This window comes from Pseudorca crassidens, chromosome 6, assembly GCF_039906515.1.
Source record: "Pseudorca crassidens isolate mPseCra1 chromosome 6, mPseCra1.hap1, whole genome shotgun sequence".
Lineage (NCBI taxonomy): Eukaryota > Metazoa > Chordata > Mammalia > Artiodactyla > Delphinidae > Pseudorca > Pseudorca crassidens.
This window is the reverse complement of record NC_090301.1, coordinates 26,239,488-26,264,847: the sequence shown is the minus strand read 5'-3', so window position 1 is coordinate 26,264,847 and position 25,360 is coordinate 26,239,488. Positions and strand designations below refer to the sequence as shown.

Sequence of the window (25,360 nt, the reverse complement as noted above, 5' to 3'; positions counted from 1 at the left end):
ACATCCTTATATATAGGTCATTTTGCTTTGATTTTAGGTTTTATTTGCAGTTGCTTTAGACAGCTGGTTGGGTAAGTTTTCCTGATAACCAGTTGACTATATGACCACCTTGTTGTGTTCCTGAGAGGTACGATGTAATGATCTGTTGCTCTGGAATGCGTATTGTCATTCATTGCCCAAGTGATAGCTAAATTGTGTCATTATTTTTTTCTCCCCTCTCACTTTTAGCATTAGAAAGCAATTGGATTGTACATACCTTTTTCTTGTCTTTATATTTGATAGTAATGGACGTTAAAGGAATATGAATGCAGAACAGAAAAAAAAAGTCCACAGCATCCTTGAAAAATAATTATAATAAGGGGAGTAAAAATCCCTATGTATGTATTTATTTATTTTATCTTGCAGATTGATACACTGGCTGCAGAATACCCATCAGTAACAAACTACCTCTATGTTACCTACAATGGTCAGGTAGGAACTGCCAAACTTCTATAATGCAGAAAGCTCTAGATTTAGTAAATGGTCCACATGGGGGAATATACGTTTTGTGTGTCTTTGGTTATCTAGTAATAAACAGTGACATCATGTGAGTTGAATGTGATGATATGTTTCTGTACCCAATCTTTTAAGAACTGCCCTAAGATGATGAAATCAAACAAGTGAAGAGATAAAGACAGTGGTTACATGATCATACAATTATGCTGCTTTCTCATGACTATCTAATTAAAAATATTGAATAATTTTTTAATGAATAAGTAGGGCTTGTATAACACTTTATACTTATGGGTTCCCAAAGACTAATAGAGGATGCTTATCAGCAAGAGGAAGAACGGGAAAGACACACTCAAAGACAGGACACAGTTTAAATAGAGGGAAGAATAATGTAATAATTTCCACATCTTAACTTTTTTTTCCCCTCAGGAGCATGATATCAATTTTGATGAACATGGAATGATGGTACTGGGCTGTGGTCCATATCACATTGGTAAAGTGATAACTTATATTTACAAAGGCCTTTTCAGTTTCATCCATGTTAATTCCATTCTAAGAACTATGTAAACCAAATGCTGTCATAATAAAAATTTTACAAATTAGGAAACAGAGGTTCAGAGACATGTAGCCCAACTTATACATCTATTAAGTGGTAGAAGTAGGACTCAAATGTGGGTCTCAACCACAGATTCCATCTTCTTTCATTTTATCATGTCATCCCTTTATCATTTTCATCCTCATGAACTAAATTGAGCCTCTTACTGGGGTTGGGGAATGAATTACACTTTGACTTTTTCTCTTCCCGCATAGTTTTTCACGAAGATCTATATTTGCTCAAGAACTTTATACATCAGCCAGTAATTATATTTGTAGACCCATTGTCTGACCTAACATATGACTTGTGTTGACATTAGATGCAAAGAGCTCTTCTCTTTGGGGCACAGGAAGAGTATTACATAATTTAATTAAAACATTCTCACGAGAAATTGTTATATTTCTCCCAGTCACTTAAAACTGAATATTTAATAATGAATCAAGATCTATTACAGTTACAAAGTATATATTTAAATAGACAATGATGTTTCTTAATAAGTATATCTAACATTTTGTCTCTGCAAGGTGTTCTAATATGGAAATGATGAAATATATGATTTAAGCATATGTGGTCTTGTTTTGTTACTTTAAGCATAGTTTATTATAGTTTTTACAATTAACTAAGTGCTTTAGGATATGGTAGTTTGACAAGTTTTGGCCAGATCTTAAAGTAGGTCAAAAGTATTTATACCTTTGCCACTTCAGTTATCTTATGGCTAAATGGTCTAGACGCCTTCACCAGGATCTACCCTTCTCTTCTCTAAACCTTTATGCAACAATTCTACATTACTTTAGGGCCTAGGAAAGATTAGCTGAGCTGATAATCAAGTGCATACTTAATTGATAGTGAGATTTAACATGCTACTATATTTGGACAACTTATTATTCCCATAAGAATTTTTAGGAGACAAAGTCCTAATGCAAAGGATTAGTACAAATCCCAGAACTTTCAGTTCTATGGCATCCCAGTAGAGGTGATATTTTGAGGCATTTAGGCCATTATTATACTTCAAATTACTTCCTAGAAGCTCGCTCACTCTGCATGGGGTGGCCTGGCCAAGCTTAAAAGGATATGCTTGGAAAGGCCAGGGCTTTCCAATCAATCAAGATATGTCAGAGCTGCAAGGCACCTCAGGGATCATTGGGTTTGGCCCTCAGACAACAGGGTAAGTGGAAGGACTGAAATAAGAACTCAAGTATTTTGATCTCTAACGTAACTACTTTTGTGTACTGAGGTCAATATGTTCACTTTGAGTTTCTTTTCAGTAAATGAGGTTTTTAAAATTATTATTACAGTTATCTCCCATTAACTTTCAGATTCTGAATGCTTTGAATATGGAGATTACCTCTTGCAGAATTTAGCATACAAAACAAGCCAACGTGTTGTAGTTTAATTAGTCCCTGTTTTTACTACTAATAATATAGTGTGCATAATAGATGTCACCTTTATATTTTGGAGTTTTAAAAATTGAATTGAAAGGGCATTAGCTCCCTTAGCCTGGACTGATTGGCAATATATTTCTGCTTCTCTTTGTGCGGTAACTTCAGGCTTCTCTTCCCCCCTTTCCCTAATCTCATGGTCTCTGCAGGCAGCAGCGTGGAATTTGATTGGTGTGCTGTCTCCAGTATCCGCACTCTGCGTCAACTTGGCAAGAAGACAGTGGTGGTGAACTGTAACCCTGAAACCGTGAGCACGGACTTTGATGAGTGTGACAAACTGTACTTTGAAGAGTTGTCTTTGGAGAGAATCCTAGACATCTATCATCAGGAGGTAAAAAAAAAGAAAAGAGAGAAAAATATATGCAGTGCATACTTTATATATGTGTATTCATGTATGTAGATTTACATTACAATTCCCCTTAGGAGAAAGAGCTGCCGGTGTCTTCCATTGTCTAATTTCGTAGTAAAACTCTAAAAAGAGTCACCTAGCCTTAGATTCTTGAGGCCCTGGCACAGAGTCATTATTTTTCATATAAAATTCACTTTTTCTTTCTAAGCATTCTAGCTCTACTGAAAATTCTTCTTGGTAACATGTGCCCGATACATATTAATTAGCACAAGACAGCCCCAATAAATATTCTGCAAAATGATTTAATTGGTCATGTAGACATACGATAAGCAGCCGAGTCTCTCTAGTTCATGTGCTGTTGCAGTTTAATGATGACCAGTTCTCAGAGGAGACAGTCAGTCGTTCACAGAGGACTGGTTAATTCTTTATGCTATCAGATGAAGCCAGTAGTCTTCAATTTAAAATCAGTGAGTTCATTCTGAATGATTTTGGTGCCTTTATAGCTTGCTCTTAAGTAGCTCTTCCATCTCCACTCCAATATCATTGAGTGTATCTTCACTGTGGATTTATATGATCCCAGGTTACTGTAAGTCTGTAGAACAAGTTAGCTTACAATTAAACAAATACCTATTTGGGGCTTCCCTGGTGGCACAGTGGTTGAGAGTCCACCTGCCGATGCAGGGGACGCAGGTTCGTGCCCCGGTCTGGGAAGATCCCACATGCCGCGGAGCGGCTGGGCCCGTGAGCCGTGGCCGCTGAGCCTGCGCGTCCGGAGCCTGTGCTCCACAATGGGAGAGGCCACAACAGTGAGAGGCCTGCGTACTGCAAAAAAAAAACCTACTTGAAAATTTTAGAGTGATGTCCAATAGTTGTGCCTTTTGATGTTATTGTAATTAATTTCCTACTACAGAGAATTATCCCTATATACAAAATATGGTCACTTAAGGAAAAAAATATTCTAACTTGGAGCTGCAAGACTTAAATTGTTGACTTGAAAATTCATTTTTTTTGGCCAGTTATATAAATTCTCTGGGCTTCATCTTTTTTTTTGTTTATGAATCATATGAGTGTTTAAATGTTCTACATGCAGGTATTGTGAAGGCAACATGAGATTTGTAGTTGAGATCACATTGTCAAGTATAAAGTATTGTGCTAGAACAATGTAATGATTTTATTATTATGAAGAAAAATACAGACAAATTTAAAATTGATGTATCATCATGTTTTTCTATCAATATTTAGGCCTGGCCTACTAATACTGTAATATAATGAAACTGAACCATTAGGTAGAATATACACAATTTTTAGTTCTCTCTCTGACCTGATTTTTCTAATGATTTTTTAATTCATTTTAGACACATAAGTGGGGATCAAAACAAGTACATTCTGCAAATATTTCTTGAATACCTTTTAAAAATCAGGTTCAGCAGGATAGAGAGCTATAAAACCAGGTCCCTACATTTAAGACATTAAAATAAAACTGGAATCCATGACGTAATATGTGAAAAGTTACATAATTGTTTTAAAAATGTTAACAAGCATTACAAGCAATAGCAGCAGGCATTTTACACATAATTAATTATTTCCCCATGAAATGGTTTAAGGAAAGATGAAAAACTTCTACAACTGCCTTTGGATGCAGTTACATATGATGATAATGAGGTCCTTTTACTATAACTGAATTCAGTATGATAGAAATAAATAAATTGGCCCTATTTGAAGCTAATTGGTTTTTATAGTGCTACTATATATAATAAGGTAATTGTAAATGTTATGTTGAAGAACATAAGAACAATGTGCCATTGATGTATCCTTTAAACTACCCCACAAGAAATGTTATATATCATATGCACATATCATACACATATGGACATATATTTGTGTATGTGTTCCCTTGTTGTGTGTCTCCTCACAGCAGGCTTTACAAGCATTGTCTCTCATACCGGGTGTGCCTCAACCTTCGGAAGGCTGCCCTTATTCGACCTCGGATGCCCCTAGAGATTCTGAAGGCACTGAGGCATTCAGCTGTAAATTTGCGGAAAATTGGAAGCACGTCTAAACTTATTTAAAAGCACACATTTGAGTCACTTAGAAGGGCAATAGGCTTTCCCAAGGATACATAGCTACATGGGATGATAGAAAATATGATAGGTCCCTTGGTCCAGGTCTCTTGGTCTAGTTCAGGAGCAAGCCTGTTTCCATGGAATCAAAGAAGCACCTCTAAAGAAACCATTAAGGGGAAGTCAGAAAAGTGACATGGCCTGTGAGTAAAGCAGGCTGCTTTGGAGGGAGGACTTGATCAGAAGTTGAGTGAGAGGAGATACTAGAAATGCCAAAATCTCCTTCCCACTTGTTCTTTCTTTTTTTTTAAGAGAAAATGTTATAGCGATATATCCCTTTGGCTGCAGACATTTTTTTTTTAACTTTATGAAGAGCAACCCTTTAAACTGAAGTCATTAATTCCTTATGACTGTGCGCATGAGTTCTGCTCCCTGAGAAGAGATTTGCATTTTTATCTTTTATGTTTTGGTGTGTGAGTGTGGTACATATACACAATGGAATATTACTCAGCCATAAAAAGGAATGAAATTGGGTCATTTGTAGAGACGTGGATGGATCTAGAGACTGTCATACAGAGTGAAGTAAGTCAGAAAGAGAACAACAAATATCATATATTAACGCATATATGTGAAACCTAGAAAAATGGTTCAGATGAACCAGTTTGCAGGGCAGAAGTTGAGACACAGATGTAGAGAACAAACGTGTGGACACCAAGGGGGGAAAGCTGCGGGGGTTGGGGGTGGGGGTGTGATGAATTGGGCGATTGGGATTGACTTGTATACACTGATGCGTATAAAATGGATGACTAATAAGAACCTGCTGTATAAAAAAATAAATTAAATAGAATTCAAGTATTCAAAACAAACAAACAAAAATACCAGGCAACATATTTGACACCTTATGATGTCCCTGTCTGATTTGAGTCCTGATTATACAATTTTTCTTGCTTTTATGATGTATAATTTACTGGATCATACCCCATAGATATGTACTCTGCTTAATGATATAATTCTCCGATTTTTAACACCTAATACCATATGTATATGTAGACAATGGTACCTCTACTACAACTTGAGTTAAGTGAATGAAAGAGTGGCAGACATTAATTAGTGACAGGCAAAACCCATCAGGTAATGCATCACTCTAAACCAGGATTGCGGTTCACTCCTAGCATTTGGTTTAATTGTAATTAAGTATAAGCTTAAGATTCTGTCTGAAATGTTAAAAATGTTTTACTAAAATGCAAATTACTAAAAAATAGTGCATGATCAACCTCACTGACAGAATATAAATAGTGGAGGCTTGTACATTAGAGATAATACATGAAATTACAAAAATCAAGGCTATTTTTTGATGAAGTAAATGCTATTTCTGTTAGTAAGACAAGTTTTCTTACATTGTATTCTGTCAATAATACAGCATTTAATTTGTTTATAAAAATAAGGACTGACCAAAGAGATTAGTGTCTAAGGGAAATTGAGATGTTCTCAAATAAATTTGAAGAATTTTCTTTTCATTCCTCACTGCTAAAAATAAATTTCAGGTTAAAGATTATTTCAGAAATGTTTTTGTGCAGTGATACCTTAGCTTTGTGATATCAGGTTTAAAAAACTAAGAAACTAAGCTGGGTAAAAATACTACAAACAAATCTAGGTAACATCGGTAGAACTTTGGGACACTAATGGAATTACTTTAGGCCTAAAGTATTTGGAAATCTGGGAAACAAATCTGAATTTTAGAATATTTTATTTCAGAAAGTTACTTGAAACTATTTGTGTGATTGTATCAATATGTATGATAATAATTTATCTGTGTGGGATACCAGATTCTCTTCCCTAAGTCCCTACAAGTTCTGTGCTTGGAGTTGGGGCCAATTTAAGATAAAATTCTTCCACAAAACTCTCATCTATTAACTTCGTCCCATAAATGTTCTCTTCTACTGAATTCTCTTTGCTGTACAGGCAAAACCTGCACAAACCATCACACCATTACTCTAAAACATTCCTATGGATGTGATTTGTCTTCCAAATGATGGTCTTTATTTCTGGAGGTCAAAGACGAGAATAGGATTTTGCAGTGAATGTTTTTCTATCTACCACTTTCCAAAAAGAGTGTTTTAGAAATTGCTCTTCTACTAACTTCTAAGATTCACTACCTTTGAAACCAACCAGAAAAACAGGGTTAGCTTCAGATTCAAAGATTTGGTATATTAGGTAAGCATAACTGCTTTACAATACGTAGAATTGAGTTCAAGTAAGTCTGTATTTGCTAGATGAGAAAAATAGGCAAGTCATTTCACCTTCACGAAGCCTCAGTTTATTTAACTGCAAAATGGGGATAGTAATAACTGCCTCAAAGTGATACCATGACCATGAAAGTCAAAACATCGTCTAGGGTATACAGTAATGTACTTAGTAAATAGTAGCAGTGCATATTATTATTGTTTTTAAATGTGTTGATTTATTGAAAAATAAAAATCAATTCCATAGAGTTATTTTTGAAAATATTGATATATTTATTACTTAGAGCCTTTTTATTCAACTGTAAGTACCTATTTAGTCCAATTGACTCTGATATTTGCTAACTGGCTACTTCTCCCTTAATTTTAGAATTTATTTTGAAGTCTTTCACATAAGAAGAGACTTTTCTATATATTTAATTGAGGAATTCATTTCTAGGCTTCTAAAATATTAATGCTGCTAATAAACTAAAAATAATAAGCAAATAAAAATACTATAGTTAAGAGAATAATATTTATTAAAGGTTTTGCAAAAAATGGATATTGAACATAAAAAATGACGATAAAAGCAGTTTAAGTGTACTTATAAATATGCAGAAATGTGGACTGTTATTTTCCATAATGTTTACAATGAATTTAAGCACTCAATTGCAGGGTGTTTGCTTAGGCAGTACGGAATTTCTCTTATCAGAGAGAAATGAGCTTCATCCCTTTAAAAAATATTTCAGAATAACTTCAAATAATGACAAAATACATTTGGCACGTAGGTATTACTTCAGCAACATTCATTAGTAGGTCATTAAAGCAAACACAAATTACGCCCAGATCAATGGCCTGTCAGATATTGTAATATTTTCTAATATAAATAATAATGTCTTATAATGTAGTAACACCTTTAATGTTTATTATCTTATTTGATCTACATACATAGGAACCTTATGAAGTAGGCAGGTATTATCCTAATTTTACAGACAAGAAGATTGAACCTCAGGGGGAGTTTCACGGAGGGAACCAAGAAGAGGAGGGACTTAAGTCCAAACCCAATTCCCCACCATCCCTCTTTGGCTCACCCTCACCTCTATACCACTAGTCTCAAGAACATTTGAGATTTGGTGGGCTTTTAAGAAAAAAATCTTGGAGTTTTGACTGCTCATAAGAGATTAAGTTTAACGATTCAGGGACTGCTTGTAAGGCAAATAGTAAGGAAATAGGAATTAAAATGAGTTCTGGGTACCGCAGACAGGTACCAAGCAGCAGTAAAGGAGGCAGGATGTCACAATGAGAGGTAGGATTTAGACTGGACTTTAGGGATGGTTAGAAAATTGATAAGGGAAAGGAGAAGGGAGAAAGGAAACAGGCAGGGAAAGATTACGTGGCGGTGAGAAAGCTTGCTGGTGGGAATGCACGAAGGTGGGGACAGTGGGTAGATAGTTTTCCTGGGGCTGACAGGAGTGATCATAGATAAGATTGTAAAGTCTTGATGGCCCCAGTGGTAACGAGTTAACACTATATCCTTTAGGCAAAGGAAACCTTTGGAGAACTCCGAGTATAGGAGTAACTTGGTGAAGCAGTCTTTTGAATGATTAATCTGAATGTGAAGTGCTGGGGTGGAGAGGAACAGCAGAGGGGAATGTTAAAAGGAGAGATCTGTATCCATTTAAGAAATTACAACAGTAGTTCAAGAATTAGTTGATTATAATGTAAAGTACAGGATGGAAATGTTCATTGACTTAATTTTCTTTCAATTGCCACACATGCAAATGTCACACGTTTACATGCAGCTGTATGGAAGTCGTGCACAGTAATCACGTGTAGTTTTATGGGAGTCTTACATGGTTATCATGTGTAGTTAGTTGTATGGGAGTCTTACAAAGACTTTAGCAGGTAAGTGCCTGGAAAGTCAGGACTAAATCCGTTTACCTCTTTGTGGCATAACAATATATTCATGGATGGGAATAATGAAAATATCACAGTCATGTTCATTCAGCATTCTCAGGAAGGCAACAGAGGCAGTATTAGCACAGTTGTTCATTATCCAGTGGTTGATATCGAGGACATATTTTTCAGGCATGTGGTGGCTGTATCATATCAGTCGGGGGCCAGATTCCAAACAACCTGGCAGTCCCCCTGTACAAGAACGGTGTCAAGATCATGGGCACGAGCCCTCTGCAGATCGACAGGGCTGAGGATCGCTCCATCTTCTCAGCTGTCTTGGATGAGCTGAAGGTGTCTCAGGCACCATGGAAAGCTGTTAACACTTTGGTAAGGAGAGAAACACGAGTCTGTTTTTAATGTTCCATTTTGAAGAGTCATAACCTAAATGTTAACTACCGCAGATGCTAACTGCAGGGCAGAGAGAATGCACTATGCTCAGTGAATTTACTTTAAAGTTGCTGAATTTCCATGATTGCAGTTAAATGCTGGTTATAAACTGATAGGAGTATTCTCACTGATTCCAACAATGAAAAGAAGTTCAAACTATTTTTGAACTAGACTTGATATTTAGAAATAGAAACTAGAAGTTTTATGTATTTTGGTGTCCAGTTTACATTTTAGTGGTGTCTTTTGGGAGAAAGAATAAAAGGAGTTGGGTTACCACTTGTTCTAACGATACCATTCTGCATTTTTATTGAATATTTTAAACTATTCATGCATTTTGTTGTTGTTGTTTCTATTAGAATGAGGCATTGGAATTTGCGAAGTCAGTGGGCTACCCCTGCTTGTTGAGACCTTCCTATGTTTTGAGGTAATATATTGTTTTCTAAAACTATTATTTAAAAGTCAGGAGACACAGAACTGCATTCTGTATGCTAACAGCACTAGGCTTTGATGTGTAGTAATTTGTAAATCCATCGACAATCCCCATACCAACACAGCCAGAGTGAAGACCTGTGCACAGTTCTTCAGCCTAATGCTTTTCCTTCAGGGAGTGACAACACAGTGTCTCCAATCCTACATCTTAGGAGCATGGCTTAGGGCATCTCCTTGCCAAATGGAGGAGGATAGCTTTACATTAGAGAAGAGGACAATTTAAAAAAACAAAACAAAACAAACTTGGGATATCTCTCACCAGCATCTGTTCTCTGATACCCAGAAATGACAGCTTATCTTTGACTGTTGTCAGCACCTTCCGATGGTGCCTATGGTTTGAATTTTTTTTTTTTTTGAGATTAGATTTTTTAAATAAATGAATTACAATGTTGGAGTTCATGGACAGTGTCTTTTATAATAAACTTTGAAACTAAGTTCTGTCATCAAAGGAGAAGTCGTCAATTGTCACTCTCTTCAGATGTTACCACATATAAAGAGCTACTTCACTGAACAGGGGATAATAAGAGAAACGTAATTTGTTGTGCACAATTTGAAAGTGTAAATGGAATGTGAGATGGGATCCTTTAAAATAATGAAAAATTTCAAGTGAGGTGGGAAACTTTCCTTTTTCTTTAAGTGACATTCTGTGTAAACCACAGTCCAATACTACTGCTTCTCTGAGGTGTTAATGTACGTTAATTTAAACAACACAGGCACTTAAGGGGGGGTCACTCTGACTACTGTGCTCCCTCACATCATTGCGATCCGTATCTTTCTTTTAGTTCCCTATACTGTGAATTATCAGCGTCTTTAGGACCTTAGCCTTCATGTCTTAAATAGATGAAGAAATTGAAAGCTCTTCAAGCATAAAATTTGCAATATACTAGAAAAGGTAAAGAAAAAGTTACTTTTAAAAGGAAGTGGAAAGTGATATTTTTCTTCCTTATTTCTTCCCTTCTGCTTAGTCTTCCTTCTTTCCTCCCCTCCCATCCCACTCTGAAAATGCCAAAATTCAGAGTAAATTGATTTCAGATAGTATTCTTTCTCAAGAATTTGAAAGGACACAGCTGAATACATTTCAGTCAGATACCGTACATTATATTTGCAAATGTTACTAAAAAGTTGATTCTTTAGTAACCCAGCTGAGATAGTAGAATGACCTGCTTTGACAGCATAGTTGTGGGTTAAGATCAGCTATGGGTAATGAACTCTGAAGACACAAGTTTAGAAAGCTAGATCCTGGGATGAATCCTGTTACAGTATAAGTGTTACCTGGAACCAGAAGAGAGTTAAAACAATAAATCAGAAAGGCTGGACCTTGGGGATGTGCCACTGCTAAGAGCTACCATGGTTCTCTTTGGGCATTATCACATGTCCCACCCCCCTTCCTCGTCCCCAACTTTGGGGACTTTTTACTTTGGTTGATTGTCCTTTTGATTACATAAAGTCTCAATGTAGAAAGAGACACCTTCTTACTTAGCCTAGTCTGGAACTAGAGGTTGCCTGGAACTGTTCTGAGAAGCAATCAATTCTAGCATGCTTTACTTCTGAAGTGGTAAAAGAAACTGACCTCTTTTTTTTCCCCCTCCTTACCCAGTGGGTCTGCCATGAATGTGGTGTTCTCCGAGGATGAGATGAAAAAATTCCTAGAGGAGGCCACTAGAGTCTCTCAGGTAGTGTCCTATTTCCTTCTGGTGACTTTTACCTTTTCTGTTCATTGCTACCTTGTTTTTATGTTGTTTTTCTTTGCACAGGATGTTATGATGTTTTTCCTTTTTTCTTCTACCCATTATAGTCCTAAATATAGAAATGAGAAAACACATATGCATTTAATTATATTTGGATCCTTAGGGTTAGTGGAAGAAGAGGAAGACCAGTGAATATTTGATCAGAACAGAGATTTATACGATTTTAGTCTCCAAGAGCAAGACTGCATAAGCACAAACTTGTCTGTTAATGAGTTAGATGCTGGTCAAGTTATCCATGGGATTCCCAGCCTCAAGGGCAGCCCAAGCATTGTCATCACGCACAAGTGAAGGCTTCCCTGATTTTTAATTCTCACACCTGGAGAGCCTTTCTTTGCCTTAGTCAATCCTGCAACTTCAATAGTAAATCCCCTCACTCACCTATTGATTTTTTTCATTTTGGTACATTCCATTTGTAAGTTAATAAAAATGTTTATAATTCTGTGTTCACTCAACCAGCTTTCTCCACTGCCCCAGCTTTTACTTTCTCCTTCGGCGTTACCTGAGTGTAATCCATTTAAGATTTACCCAGTGGGGTTATTGATCTGCAGACCTTGTACTGTAGAGGATAAAAGTAATGTTTTCTTTTTAAAAGCTTTCAAAAGCTAGATAGGGCTAAAAGAAAAAAAAAAAGGAAAGAGAGAGAGATAACACAACTCATAGAGAAGAGTTTGATGTTAGGCAAGTGGAGTTTGGAGGGAGCCAAAGAGTGAAATCAGAGGCATTTGAAAGAGGAATAAAGAGCATGGACTGTTCCTGCACACATGAAGCTGGGCTTCGTTTCTGCGTGGCAGTTGCTCCCCAAGGAAATTTGGTCAGTGAAAAGAGTGCATAAGGATAAAGAGTGAGAAGAAACAGAGTATAAAAAAGAAACCAAGTGGATTTTGAATTCACTTTTGTGTGAAAGTCAGATAACTGAGGAGGGACTCTCTCCAAAGGGCCAGTTTTCATTAATGTGTTCTGGAGTGAGATACTGTCCTCTTCTCTATCTCACTCCCTGCAAGGGGTCCTGCCACACTCATCTTTTGAGAAACCAGCAGCCTGACCCAGCTGGTCTCATGTGAGTGATGAGGCAAGTGTTCTCTGTCTGGGACAGTGTATCTTATAGGGCCTCTACTTGGTAGAATATTTTTAAAATATTTTTTTTCTGCTAGCAGGTAGATAGAATCTTTATAGGGCCAAAGTTTTATAATAGAGATGTCTTAATGGAGTACTTCTGGTTCAAGTCTCCCCATCAAACTACAGCAGAATCTGGGATTCTCAATTCAGTGAATCTAGAGTAAAACTAGCCTCCATTAATCATTGATCTATTTATGTATCCATTCATATTTAGCACCTGCTATATAATGACATTGTTCTCAGTATCAGGGGTTACATTCATGAAAAGATAGTCTCACAGAGGACTCTCTTTACTAGGGACATCAGACATCAAATAATTATAATTAAATATGATGAGCATTGCAATAGAGAAAATACATGATGTTGAAGGAGAGTGTAAAAGTATCGGGGTCCAGTCCTTGAAGAAGGGACTTTTAAATTGATTCCAAATGGTTGATTCCGAGTTAAAAGGTTTACATTGTGTGTGAGTAGGAAGAAAGAACAGCATATGTAAAGGCCTGAAGCTGAGAAAAAGCATGAAGTTTCTAGAAACTGATAAAACATTCATTTATATGGCTAGGATGCCAAACATGGTGGGGAGTGTTGATTATAATGATGGTAGAAAAGCAGAAAGACAAGGAGCAGATAAAGAGAACCTTGTCAGTTATATACTGAGGTGGATTTTAGTCATATTTTCCGAATACTGAATCACTATGCTGCATACCTGAAACTAACACAATAGTGTAAATCAACTATACTTAAACTAAAAAAAAAAAGAGCAATTGAAAGTTAAAAAAAGAAAGATCACTCTCCTATAGTATAGAGAGTAAAATCTGGGACAAGTCTGAATTCATGGAAGGAGGTTAAGGGGCTGTTGTGTAGCTCAGGGTAGAGATGACAGTGCCTTGGATCAGAGTAATGGTAGTAAAGATGGAGAGAAGTGCATGTGTTCTAGAAATATTGAGAATGTGTATTGAGGTTGTGAATGGATGGAGGTGGAGGGTGAGAGAGGATAAGAGATGATTCTTGAGTTTCTGCCTTAGACAGCTGGATGGACAGTGGTACCATTTATTGAAACAAGGAACACTTCAGGGAGGAATTTTAGAGGGGGAAATCATATATGTAATATTTGACCTTTTGAATGTGAGATGCCTGTGAGAAGTCCAAGTAGAGATGTCTGAAAGCAGAGGGTTACATAGAATTGGAATTGTAGATCAAGATCGTGGCTAAAGACAGAGATGTAGATATAGATTTGGAAGTCAATAGCGTATCATTGTAATTGAAGTTTTGAGATTGGAAGCAATCACCTGGGATAGTATAGAGGAAAAGGAACAGTTAAGACAGAGATGAAAGGAGTACTGGCATTTAATGGCTGAGCAGGGAAGAAAGAACCACAAAGGAGCCTGAGAAAGAAATATGAAAAGGTGATCATGGACACCTAAGGAAAGAAGTGCTTTAAGAGGGCCAACAATGTATATAATGTTGCTGAAAGACTGAAATGTATTAAGAAATTTTCTTCCTCAACATATTAAGGGCTATTTCATAAATGTGTTCAATTGGCCAGGATGGAGGATGCTGTTGTTGCCCCCCTTAGATCCCTTTACCAGTGGGGGCACCCATCCCCTAACTGCTGTGGTAGCTGATGACACCTCCTAGCTATACTTCTCAGGATAACTATTCTCAGTCAAATGGGAGCCTCTGTCAGCCAGGAGGCAAGATACCTCACCTTACTACCACGCTCAAAATGCTGGACAGTGACTGCCTTTTGCCTTAAGATGGGACTAACTCTGTGCTGCAACTCAGAGCTCCCTCTGTGGTAAGGCCAAATCCAGTCCCCACTGAGACCACGAACTTCCTAGTTTTTTCCTGCTGCCCCATCCTGCTTTTCTCACTCCCTCAATATATCACTTGAACAAGAACCCCTGTCTTAGGCTGGACTAGAGAGACTAAGACAGCTGTTAAACTTTATCTTTGTTTGCAGTTATATTGTTATTATAATATATGGAAAAATTCCCACGTAAGTGTCAACACAGCTCTACCAGGCCTGCCAACAGTCAACATCCAATATTTTAAAAAAGAGAAACAGAGATGAAAAAAATTTTCCATGTCCGATAGGACTTTGAAGAAAAGGAAGTGGGGGAAATTTCTTCATTTAATAATAAATTTAAGAAGAGAGAAGCTTATTTATGGCTTGAGACATTGGTTATTTTGAATTTTTTTACAAAATTCACTTCTATTTAAAATGTTCTGTTAAAGGAGATAAGATATATTACATTTTTTTAACTTTTTATTTTATATTGGAGTATAGTCGATTAACAATGTTGTGATAGTTTCAGGTGCACAGCAATGGGACTCAACCATACATATGGATGTATCCATTCTCCCCCAAACTCCCCACCCATCCAGGCTGCCACATAACATTGAGCAGAGTTCCCTGTGCTATACAGTAGGTCCTTTTTGGTTATCCATTTTAAATACAGCAGTGTGTACATGTTGATCCCAAATTCCCTGACTATCCCTTCCCCCCATCCTTCCCCCCTGGTAACCATAAGTTCGCTCTGTAAGTCTGTGAGTCTGTTTCTGTTTTGTAAATAGGCTCATTTGTATAATTTCTTTTTAGATTCCACATGTAAGGCATATCGTACAATATTCCTCTTTCTCTGTCTGACTTACTTCAGTCAGTATGACAGTCTCAAGGTCCATCCATGTTGCTGCAAATGGCATTATTTCATTCTTTTTAATGGTTGAGTAATATTCCATTGTATAAATATACCACATCTTCTTTATCCATTCATCTGTCAATAGACATTTAGGTAGCTTCCATGTCTTGGCTATTGTAAACAGTGCTTCAGTGAACATTGGGGTGCGTGTATCCTTTTGGGCCATCTTTTTCTCCAGATGTATGCCCAGGAGTGGGATTACAGGGTCATATGGTAGCTCTATTTTTAGTTTTTTAAGGAACCTCCATACTGTTCTCCATAGTGGCTGTACCAATTTACATTCCCACCAACAGTGTAGGAAGGTTCCTTTCTCTCCACACCCTCTGCAGTATTTATTGTTTGTGGATTTTTTGCTGATAGCCATTTTGACTGGTGTGAGGTGATATCTCATTGTAGTTTTGATGTTCATTTCTCTAATAATTAGCGATGTTGAACATCTTTCCATGTACCTCTTGGCCATCTGTATGTCTTCTTTGGAGAAGTGTCTATTTAGGTCTTCTGCCCATTTTTTGATTGGGTTGCTTCTTTTGATGATATTAAGCCTCATGAGCAGCTTGTAAATTTTGGAGACTAATCCCTTGTCAGTAACATCATTTGCAAATATTTTCTCCCAATCTGTAGGTTTTCTTTTCGTTTTGTTTATGGTTTCCTTTGCTGTGCAAAAGCTTTTGAATTTAATTAGGTCCCATTTGTTTATTTTTGCTTGTATTTTAGATATATTTAACACATATGCATAAGATGATAAACTCCAAGGTAGTGACCAAAAGGAGTTAGTGTTCAGAGCAAAAAGACATGTTCAGAGAAGCCTTCAGGGAGGAGGTGGCATTGAAGCTAGGCCTTGAAGCATGGGTTGAAATTTGAAAGATGAAGCTGAGGAGAGAAGGTGGAGTGCATTTGTGGAAGAGAGGCATGGAGACAGGTAAAGACAGGGTCTGGTAAGAAAACAGCAAGTGGTGCCGGTTGCTGGTGCCTGGGGCAGGGGAGAAGAGATGCCTAAACCCTGGAGGCCTTCATTCAACCACTTCTTTTAGTCTGGAAAAGCACCTAGTGATCAAGCTGCGGAGGGCATTGCAGCACTGTCGTGAAGGAACTGAGTGTGGGAAGAACATCAAGAATAATAAGTGGTCTGAAACAGCTGAGAGAGGGAGAACATTTTAAGATTTATATAGAAAAATGTTTGATTTTGCAGTCACAAATGTCACACTTTAGAAGTGATTTAAAGCATGTCAATTCCATGTAAATAATTCCATCTTTGGCCTAATAAAACTGAAACAAAATGCTGCTCTTCTTCTAAGTTCATTCACAATTCTCATACAGAGAACTAACGGAGGGCATTGTAGTGCTTAGAAAAGATAAGTGTAGGAAGAGAGGAAAAACCTGAACCAATACTGATATATAATTATAAATAAAATAGAGAGATATTTATAACTCTGGAGACAGAAAAGCGACCTCATTCTGCCCTCTCCTTAGCCTCCTCTTTTCTCTAACTCACCTAGAAGTCAATGTTTGAAATTTCAAAACTCATGTTCAATTCACTGAGAACTGAAAATTGGAGAAAGATTTCCTCTTCCTCACTGTTAGCAGAGAATGACCGTGTTCTTACCAAACAAACTGGCTAATGAGTTTGTGTAGTATGTTGAGCATTTTTTTTTTTTTCAAGTATTGCCATGGTACTGACTTAACGTACACGATTTACTTGACCCCATACATGTAATTTCAGCTAAAGTTTCTGCCCTTCTGTTTTCCTCGGTGACAGGAACACCCAGTGGTGCTGACAAAATTTATTGAGGGGGCCCGGGAAGTGGAAATGGATGCTGTTGGCAGAGATGGAAGAGTAAGTGCTTTATCTCCCACCCCCTCTTCCTGCCTTCCCATCAGAATTTTTTTCTTGGCAATTTAGAAACGTAACTCAGATTAGAGTTTGTGATTTCTACAAAACAGGTCTCTAAAAATAATGGACAAGTCTGCTCAGTCAAAAAAATTGTTCCATTTCACTGACAATTCAGTTGATGTGTCATGGGTATCATATCTTCTGCTTTTCATACTGTTAGAATTTCTCTTTGATGATATTAAAAATTATCATCCTGTACTTGTTCTTTTTGAATAGATTTTCTCTCTCATTTTCTTTTGTCTTGGTGTTTCCTTTTTTGTTTCAATGGATATTAGAAAAACATCCAATACTTTTCTTTCTGAAGTTCCTAATTGAATCCCTAGTTTTTCTTCTCTCTTGATTTTTCCATCCTTCTCCTTTTTATTGGGTTAATAAAAGCAAAACTAAACAGAGTAGGGTGGGTAAAGATAATAACATAAAATTAGCTTACCATATCACATCTTGTATCACTAATACAATGAATGCCTCAAACTTCAGGGAGAAATGAAATTATAAGAATTCTTTCCTTTAGTTTTCAAGTTGTACTAATAAAGCATGTTAAAGCTTTTTTTGTTTCTTTGTTTAGGTCTTTTTTTTTTTTCTCTCTTCCAGATTAACAGTTCAAATCAAGGTTGTTTCAAAAAAATACTATATATATAGTAAGGATTACCTCTTATCCTATAATCTAGAGTTTAAGCACCCTTAGATATCATTTATTTCAACCCCTTACTCCCCAAGGATGAGAATTTTCTTCACAGCAACCCTGGAAAGTGGTCATTTGCTTTCTGTTTAACTCTTGGTTATACAGAGCATAAGAAGTTGTAAGATGACATATATATATTGTTTTGTTTTGTTTTTGCTTTTACTTCTTGGACATCTAATATATTCCTTCTCTTGAACTAAGATCTGCTTCCCTAGAATGTTCATCCCTGACCTGCTGGCCTCCAGAGTTATGGAACATATGTATATTCTTTCCCACTTGAACATTTATGTATTTGAGACTGAGGTATAAAATAAGAGGAATGTGATCATACCAATGTGGAAGTGGAGAATGTAAGACTGGCCTACAGATATTTATGTTTTTTCACATATTGTGCTGGTAAAGTAATGCTGTTCAGTTGGCCTGACTTGGTTCCATTTTGCTAGGATATGCTCCTGCCCTAAGATTCTCTTAGACCTTGACCATTGCTTATCATCCTGGACTCCTTCTTTTGGAAGTGTTCCAGGTTATTCACATAACTTTTAAACAGTCACACTCAGAAGTGGACCTAGTATTTCAGACATATAACTTTTTTTCAGAGTTCAGTGAGGTGTTGCCTCCCCATTTCTAGACAGTGTAAAAAATTTGAGCGCTTACTCTGCACTAAATATCATGCCAGGCACTGTTTATGTGTTCTGTTTTATCCTTACAAACATTCTGTGAGGCAGATACCATTGTTATTCCTATCTTATCAGAAACCAAGGCTAAGGAGATAAAGTATCTCACCCAGGTCACAGAACTCATAAGTGACAGCAGGAGTACTGGGACTCAAATGTCACTCTGCTTTAAATCATCTATAAATCTGATAAACAAATCTTCACTGTAATTTATTTAAGTCTTTTACAGCCACCCAATTATTCTCCCCCACTCTCAGCTTTATCATTTTCCAAAGACACACATACTGTTAACATTCAGGTTATTGTGGTTGAGACCGTAAACTTTGCAATCGGACAGATAAGTGTTCAAAATCCTGACTTGGTCACATAGCAGTCACATGTACTTGGGTTATTTATTCTTATATTGCCTTGGTTTTCTTACCTCTAAAAGAGGACAAGAATATTTTCCTCTTGCTTCCTTCCTGTCTCAAATTTCAGTTTAAAGATCTCTTGTAGGTAGCCAGTTAGCTCAGTTGGTTAGAGTGTGGGGCTGATAAAGAGCTCTTGATCTTTAGATCTTACATTTTCTTTCTGATCCATCTAAGTTATGACATTTACCTAAGCTAGATATTGACCGCTCCCATCTTTTCTTTTCCAGTGTTTAAAACTTAACCTGGAAGGAAAAGATAAAGCTATCTCCAGTGCCCCCCAAATGCTTTATTTTCCTATCCATTTTTAAAAGTCATTATGAGTTGGCTTAGTTGCCTTCTTTTCCTGGTATTAATAACTATTCTAATCAATGGAAGAGGGAGGTAAGCTTTCAGACACTCTCAGCTGCCCTTAGAGGTGATCTGTCACTGCACAGGGAGGCTTGGTGACGCTACATATGCAGTTCTTTCTACTCCACTCATCAGAGACTTAGCAAAGAAACTGCTCAATGCTGGAGGCATCTGTTAGAATTAGGGGGATGGGTCAGGCAGCAGATTCATTGAAGAAGAGCTGACACTTCTTTTGCAAATCTTCTTTTGGCCAGGTCATCTCCCATGCCATCTCTGAACACGTGGAGGATGCAGGCGTCCACTCAGGAGATGCTACTCTGATGCTGCCCACACAAACCATCAGCCAAGGAGCCATTGAAAAGGTCATCATTTATAAATAAAAGTGGAAGGGGGAAAAAGATTTCAAACATTTTTTTTTAATTGGGGCTGGATTGTGAAGGGTCTTTTTTTATTATGCATTTTCTCTTTTTGTTTATAAATTTATTTATTTTATTTATTATTTTTGGTTGTGTTGGGTCTTCGTTGCTGTATGCAAGCTTTCTTTAGTTGCAGCAAGCGGGGGCTACTCTTTGTTTCAGTGCTCGGGCTTCTCATTGTGGTGGCTTCTCTTGCTGCGGAGCACAGGCTCTAGGCACATGGGCTTCAGTAGTTGTGGCGCATGGGCTCTAGAGCGCAGGCTTGGTAGTTGTGGCGCACGGGCTTAGTTGCTCCGTGGCGTGTGGGATCTTACTGGACCAGGGCTCAAACCCGTGTCCCCTGCATTGGCAGGCGGATTCTTAACCACTGTGCCACCAGGGAATCCCATTAAAAACATTTTGTTAACTAGGTAGCAGTAGGACATGCCCCAGGTAAAATTTAATTTTGAGGGGAACTTCCTCCTCTGAGTCTGCTGGTTATTTTAAAGATGACAATTTCCTTCACTGCCCTTCAGAGCCCATTTGGTTGTATGCTAGCGCAGTGGTTCTCTAACTGTATGCATCATAACCACCTGGGGCACTTGTTAAAATACAGGTTACAAGACTCCTCCCCAGTTTCTAAATCTGTAGTTCTGAGCAGGCCCCCAGAATTTGTATCATTATCAAGTCCCCATGTGGTGCTATTGCTGCTGGTCTGGGGACCACATTTGGATAACTACTGCTGCAGATGATTCTAATGTTTGGGCCACTTACAGGTGAGCAGCATCTAAAGCAATGTTTCTCAGAAGCAGGTATGCAGCCGTCATGTGAGAACTTTCTAGAACCGATGCTTTCACTGTCTGCCCTTACCCTCACCTCAAATAGTACCTTATGATATATCTCGTTCAAACCCTCTTTTGGAACCACTGCTTTAAAGACCTTTCCAGTAATAATGACTCTGCCTCAGTACTCAATATGCATGCTAGGTGTTGTCTTTGAGGCTGTCATCTTTTTTTTTTTTTTAATCAGTCAACACATGTTTATTTGTGTACATTTTTTTTAACATCTTTATTGGAGTATAATTGCTTTACATTGTTGTGTTAGTCGCTGCTGTATAACAAAGTGAATCAGCTGTACGTATACATATATCCCCATATCACCTCCCTCTGGCATCTCCCTCCCACCCTCCCTATCCCACCCCTCTAGGTGGTCACAAAGCACCGAACTGATCTCCCTGTGCTATGCAGCTACTTCCCACTAGCTATCTATTTTACATTTGGTAGTGTATATCTCACTTCGTCTCAGCTTACCCTTCCCCCTCCCCGTGTCCTCAAGTCCATTTTCTACATCTGCGTCTTTATTCCTGTCTGGCCCCTAGGTTCTTCAAAAAATTTTTTTTTTTTTTTTTAAGATTCCATATATATGTGTTCGCATACGGTATTTGTTTTTATCTTTCTGACTTACTCCACTCTGTATGAAAGACTGTAGGCACATCCACCTCGCTACAAATAACTCAATTTCATTTCTTTTTATAGCTGAGTAGTATTCCATTGTATATATGTGCCACATATTCCTTATACATTCATCTGTCGATGGACACTTAGGTTGCTTCCATGTCCTGGTTATTGTAAATAGAGCTGCGATGAACATTGTGGTACATGACCCTTTTTGAATTATGGTTTTCTCAGGGTATATGCCCAGTAGTGGGATTTCTGGGTCATATGGTAGTTCTATTTTTAGATTTTTAAGGAACCTCCATACTGTTCTCCATAGTGGCTGTGTCAATTTACATTCCCACCAACAGTGCAAGAGGGTTCCCTTTTCTCCACACCCTGTCGAGCATTCATTATTTGTAGATTTTTGATGATGGGCATTCTGACTGGTGTGAGGTGATACCTCATTGTAGTTTTGATTTGCATTTCTCTAATGATTAGTGATGTTGAGCATTCTTTCATGTGCTTGTTGGCAATCTGTATATCTTCTTTGGAGAAATGTCTATTTAGGTCTTCTGCCCATGTTTGGATTGGGTTGTTTGTTTTTTTAATATTGAGCTACATGAGCTGCTTGTAAATTTTGGAGATTAATCCTTTGTCAGTTGTTTTGTTTGCAAATATTTTATCCCATTCTGAGTGTTGTCTTTTTTGTCTTTTTTATAGTTTCCTTGGCTGTACAAGAGCTTTTAAGTTTCATTAGGTCCCACTTGTTTATTTTTGTTTTTATTTCCATTTCTCTAGGAGGTGGGTCAAAAAGGATCTTGCTGTGATTTATGTCATAGACTGTTCTGCCTATGTTTTCCCCTAAGAGTTTATAGTGTCTGGCCTCACATTTAGGTCTTTAATACATTTTGAGTTTATTTTTGTGTATAGTGTTAGGGAGTGTTCTAATTTCATTCTTTTATATGTAGCTGCCCAGTTTTTCCAGCACCACTTATTGAAGAGGCTGTCTTTTCTCCGTTGTATATTCTTCGCTCCTTTATCAAAGATACGCTGACCATAGGTGTGTGGATTTATATCTGGGCTTTCTATCCTGTCGCATTGATCTATATTTCTGTTTTTGTGCCAGTACCATACTATCTTGATTACTGTAGCTTTGTAGTATAGTCTGAAGCCAGGGAGCCTGATTCCTCCAGCACTGTGTTTCTTTCTCAAGATTGCTTTGGCTATTCGGGGTCTTTTGTGCTTCCATACAAATTGTGAAATTTTTTGTCCTAGTTCTGTGAAAAATGCCATTGGTAGTTTGACAGGGATTGCATTGAATCTGTAGATTGCTTTGGGTAGTATTGTCATTTTCAAAATGTTGATTCTTCCAATGCAAGAACATGGTATATCTCTCCATCTGTTTGTATCATCTTTAATTTCTTTTATCAGTGTCATAATTTTCTGCATACAGGTCTTTTGTCTCCTTAGGTAGGTTTATTCCTAGGTATTTTATTCTTTTTGTTGCAGTGGTAAATGGGAGTGTTTCCTTAATTTCTCCTTCACATTTTTCATCATTCGTGTATAAGAATGCAAGAGATTTCTGTGCACTAATTTTGGATCCTGCTACTTTACCAAATTCGTTGATTAGCTCTAGTAGTTTTCTGGTAGCAGCTTTAGGATTCTCTATGTATAGTATAATGTCATTTGCAAACAGTGACAGTTTTACTTCTTCTTTTCCGATTTGGATTCCTTTTATTTTTTTTTCCTCTCTGATTGCTATGGTTAAAACTTCTAAAACTATGTTGAATAAAAGTGGTAAGAGTGGGCAACTTTGTCTTGTTCCTGATCTTAGAGGAAATGGTTTCAGTTTTTCACCATTGAGAATGATGTTGGCTGTGGGTTTGTCACACATGGCCTTTATTTTGTTGAGGGAGGTTCACTCTATGCCAACTTTCTGAGGAGTGTTTTTCATAAATCGGTGTTGAATTTTGTCAAAAGCTCTTTCTGCATCTATTGAGATTATCATATGGTTTTTCTCCTTCAGTTTTTTAATACGATGTATCACATTGATTGATTTGCATATATTGAAGAATCCTTGCATTCCTGGGCTAAACCCCACTTGATCATGGTGTATGATCCTTGTAATGTGCTGCTGGATTCTGTTTGCTAGTGTTTTGTTGAGGATTTTTGCATTTATTGGCCTGTCATTTTCTTTTTTTTTTTTTTTAACATCTTTGTATGGTTTTGGTAACAGAGGGATGGTGGCCTCGTAAAATGAGTTTGGGAGTATTCCTCCCTCTGCTATAATTTGGAAGAGTTTGAGAAGGATGAGTGTTAACTCTGCTCTAAATACTTGATAGAATTCACCTGTGAATCCATCTGGTCCTGGGCTTTTGTTTGTTGGAAGATTTCTAATCACAGTTTAAATTTCAGTGCTTGTGATTGGTCTGTTCATATTTTCTATTTCTTCCTGGTTCAGTCTTGGAAGGTTATACCTTTCTAAGAATTTGTCCATTTCTTCCAGGTTGTCCATTTTATTGGCATAGAGTTGCTCGTAGTAATCTCTCATGAGCCTTTGTATTTCTGCAGTGTCGTTTGTTACTTCTCCGTTTTCATTTCTGATTCTGTTGCTTTGAGTCTTCTCCCTTTTTTTCTTGATGCGTCTGGCTAATGGTTTATCAATTTTGTTTATCTTCTCAAAGAACCAGCTTTTAGTTTTATTGATCTTTGCTATCATTTCCTTCATTTTTCTTTTTCATTTATTTCTGATCTGATCTTTATGATTTCTTTCCTTCTGCTAACTTTGAGGGTTTTTTTGTTCATCTTCCTCTAATTGCTTTAGGTGTAAGGTTAGTTTGTTTATTTGAGATGTTTCTTGTTTCTTGAAGTAGGACTGTATTACTGTAAACTTCACTCTTAGAACCGCTTTTGCTGCATCCCATAGGTTTTGGGCCACCGTGTTTTCATTGTCATTTGTTTCTACGTTTATTTTGGTTTCCTCTTTGATTTCTTCAGTGATCTGTTTATTTAGTAGCATATTGTTTAGGCTCCATGTGTTTGTATTTTTTACAGATATTTTTCCTGTAATTTATATCTAGTATCATAGCATTGTGGTCAGAAAAGATACTTGATACGATTTCAATTTTCTTAAATTTACCAAGGCTTCATTTGTGACCCATGATATGATCTATCTTGGAGAATGTTCCATGAGCACTTGAGAAGAAAGTGTATTCTGTAGTTTTTGGATGGAATGTCCTATAAATATCAATTAAGTCCATCTTGTTTAATGTATCATTTAAAGCTTGTATTTCCTTATTTGTTTTTATTTTGGTTGATCTGTCCATTGGTGGAAGTGGGGTGTTAAATTCCCCTACTGTGATTGTGTTACTGTCGATTTCCTCTTTTATGGCTGTTAGTATTTGCCTTATGTATTGAGGTGCTCCTATGTTGGGTGCATAAATATTTACAATTGTTATATCTTCTTCTTGGGTTGATCCCTTAATCATTATGTAGTGTCCTTCTTTGTCTCTTGTAATAGTCTTCATTTTAAAATATGTTTTGTCTGATATGAGAATTGCTACTCCAGCTGTCTTTTGATTTCCATTTGCATGGAATATCTTTTTCCGTCCCCTCACTATCAGCCTGTATGTTTCCCAGGTCTGAAGTGGGTCTCTTGTGGACAGCATTTTTATGGGTCTTGTTGTTGTATCCATTCAGCCAGTCTATGTCTTTTGTTTGGAACATTTAATCTATTTACATTTAAGTTAATTATTGATATGTATGTTCCTATTACCATTTTCTTAGTTGTTTTTGAGTTTATTATTGTAGGTCTTTTCCTTCTCTTTTGTTTCTTGCCTAGAGAAGTTCCTTTAGCATTTGTTGTAAGGCTGGTTTGGTGGTGTTGTATTCTGTTAGCTTTTCTTGTCTGTAAAGGTTTTAATTTCTCTGTCGAATCTGTATGAGATCCTTGATGGGTAGAGTAATCTTCCTTCC

At 37.2% G+C, this 25,360-nt stretch overlaps 1 protein-coding gene across 1 annotated transcript in view; it reads left to right on the top strand.

Moving 5' to 3' along the window:
- Window positions 1-25,360, top strand: part of CPS1 (carbamoyl-phosphate synthase 1) — a 142,516-nt gene that overhangs the window by 94,774 nt on the left and 22,382 nt on the right. The window contains exons 23-30 of the mRNA XM_067740711.1: window positions 406-471; window positions 922-985; window positions 2,676-2,857; window positions 9,243-9,437; window positions 9,854-9,921; window positions 11,584-11,659; window positions 17,306-17,383; window positions 19,809-19,916. Of these exons, the coding sequence (XP_067596812.1) occupies window positions 406-471; window positions 922-985; window positions 2,676-2,857; window positions 9,243-9,437; window positions 9,854-9,921; window positions 11,584-11,659; window positions 17,306-17,383; window positions 19,809-19,916 (837 nt within the window). The remainder of the gene's footprint in view (window positions 1-405; window positions 472-921; window positions 986-2,675; window positions 2,858-9,242; window positions 9,438-9,853; window positions 9,922-11,583; window positions 11,660-17,305; window positions 17,384-19,808; window positions 19,917-25,360) is intronic.